General features: G+C 42.6%; 1 protein-coding gene across 1 annotated transcript in view; it reads right to left on the reverse strand.

Annotated features, from left to right (window-relative positions):
- Cpox (coproporphyrinogen oxidase) overlaps positions 1–2,533 on the reverse strand; it is a gene marked incomplete at its 5' end in the record, with an annotated part of 11,174 nt that extends 8,641 nt beyond the window's left edge. The window contains 3 exon segments of the mRNA XM_005386600.2: positions 34–144; positions 581–724; positions 2,376–2,533. Coding sequence (XP_005386657.2) covers positions 34–144; positions 581–724; positions 2,376–2,533 — 413 coding nt within the window.

The following is a 2,533-nucleotide window of genomic DNA, read 5'->3' on the forward strand; positions in this document are numbered from 1 at the left end:
ATTAAGACTTTCTATAACTCTTGAGACACTTACCATCAGCTTCCTCTACTTCAAAATATCTGTAGTTGAAATGGATAGTAGGAGCATGAGGATTCTTGGGATGGATAACAGAGCTCACACCCATAGCAGAAAATGGCAATTTACCTAGAAAGTAAAACAGGGAAAAAATACATTCAATCACCAAACTTGAAACACACAAATTACCTCTAATGTGGTTTCTGAATCAATTTGCAAAAGATGCTTTCCAGTATGTCTCTTAGCCAGGCATGGTAGCCCATTCCTGTAATCCCAGTACTCAGAAGGCTGAAGCAGGAAGATCACTGTGAGTTTGAGGCCAGCCTGGGCTACATGGTGAGTTCAAGGCCAGCCTGGGCTACACAGTGTGAGCCTATCTCAAAAAAAAAAAAGAGAAAAATAAAAAAAAGATGTCTCTTAATATATATTTTATTTTCACAAAATAATTTTGGACATGCATGTCTGGTATGTGCATCTATTCAAATGACTTTATTTTAACAATAAAACTTGTGGAAAAAAAGAGTTGCAGCAATTATTAAAAACTGTTAAAATAATCTCAATTTACCATCTTTAGTCTTCAGAACTTTTCCTCTGCTTCTCATCTGTTTTGCTGCTTCTTCAGAAAGAGTCCCATGAACAACAGAAATGCTCACCCCAGCTTTTTCAAAAACATGTCCATCCTGAAGTACACAGCTGATGCCGCCGCCTCCTATTTACAGAAATGGAAATAAGGAGAGTGTAAGAGTACGCCAAAATGAAAACAATCATTACAAGAAAGTAGTAGAATTCAGTGGTATTTTCCTTATCTACTTCCCAAATATTCTACAGAAAATTTTTAAGTACAAAGAAATTAGATAACTACTTATCTTTATGATAGAAGACACTGACACTGAGCAACTACTAACCCTAAGCCACACTGCTAAACAAATATTTCCTCTACATTCTTACACAAGCACCTAGAATAAATCACCAGATTACACCCTCTCCCAGTACTATTATACACAATGGAACCCACAAAGTTATGTTATAAAAAACAAAACTATGGTTAAAAATAGGAGTGAGCAGAAAGCAAATTCTTTTATTGCTAAATTTAAGAGCTGCATACTGTAAGAAAATATGTTTTTTCTCAGTTTGCTGTTTGCCTTTTTAGTTTTCTTCACAGGCACTTAAAAGACAGTAGAAATTCAAACTTCTAAGGAATACAGAATCTTAAACTGAGGATCAGTATTCGTGTGTAAGCACTGGTACCAGTTCTCGCTTTAGGGCACTGGGATCATCACAGGCCACTGCTTACTGAAGGTTCATGTTTGGCTTGTTTTTCTAAAAGCTTTCAGGGCCTGATGGGGGACATAAAGTGATGTAGGGCAATCTCTGTACATTCCAGATCAGAAAACTGAGGTCTCAAAAGACAAAACATGGTCCGTTAAGATTATGCCCTTGGAAAAAGATTCAATTTCTCCAAATGCCATTCATTTTTCTAATAACCCCTCTAAGTACTTTACATTATTCACTTCATTTAAATCTCACACTATGCTTTTATACAGTATGTTTCATCTCACTTCATAAATGGGGAAAGAGACACAGAAAAGTTAAGTAACTTCTAAAAGTTATACAACTAGGCTCATACCTAAGGTTGGGACCTGGTTCAGTGGCCTGCAATGGAACACATAACGAGATAGAAAACACTAGGAAAATCAGACTGAACTTTATTTTATACAAATGTGAGAAAAATCACAGCTCAAAATCTGTTGGCGAGATGTGCTGTATTCGCAGCGAGGAAAAGTCAGAGACCCTTCACGTTTATGATCACTATGAGAAATCTCACCGTAGAGGCAACAACACGGTCACTAGTACGCGCCTTGTAAGAACTGGGATTTGCACTTAAGCATTCTGGCATTGAAAGGAAGTATTTCCTAACGTGACACCTGATAGATACACTGATTCAGCAACTGAAAAGCAACCAAATCTTTCCTGTGCAGTAACAAAGAGAAGTGGGGAGACTCACGACACAATACGACCCTCACATGGAGGAGGCTGGCAGATACTCATTACTGAGGAGCTGAGTTCCTTTTTCTGTCTCGCAAGGGAAACAAGCAAACAAAGGCACCTAACTAGTGAACGAAATGTGCGAGAAGTAACCACCTTTGGACGTACAAGCTTGTCGGCTGCAAATATTCCTCAGTGTTTCACGGAGTTACCAGTGTTCTCAGCGCCCAGCGCTTTCCCGACAAGAGGTCCGAATGCACACCTGCACGCGAGGGCTGCCGTCCGCTGCGGCCGTGCTCACCCGGCTCCTCCCAGCCGCGCAGACCCGCACCCCAGGTCCGAGCCCGCTCGCACGGCGCTCCCCGCCCGCTCACCTTCCTTCCGCTCCCAGCGGTCCACGCAGAAGCTGGCGCCGCCGTCCACCTGCGCCAGCGCGCGGCACACCTGGGCCTGCGTCTCGAGGATCAGCAGCTCCATCCTGGTCCGCACGTCGCCCGGCCGCCGCCGCAGCTCGCGCAGGTCGGTCACGGGC

The sequence above is a fragment of the Chinchilla lanigera genome, unplaced genomic scaffold (assembly GCF_000276665.1).
Source record: "Chinchilla lanigera isolate Chin_1 unplaced genomic scaffold, ChiLan1.0 scaffold00026, whole genome shotgun sequence".
Classification (NCBI taxonomy): Eukaryota; Metazoa; Chordata; class Mammalia; order Rodentia; family Chinchillidae; genus Chinchilla; species Chinchilla lanigera.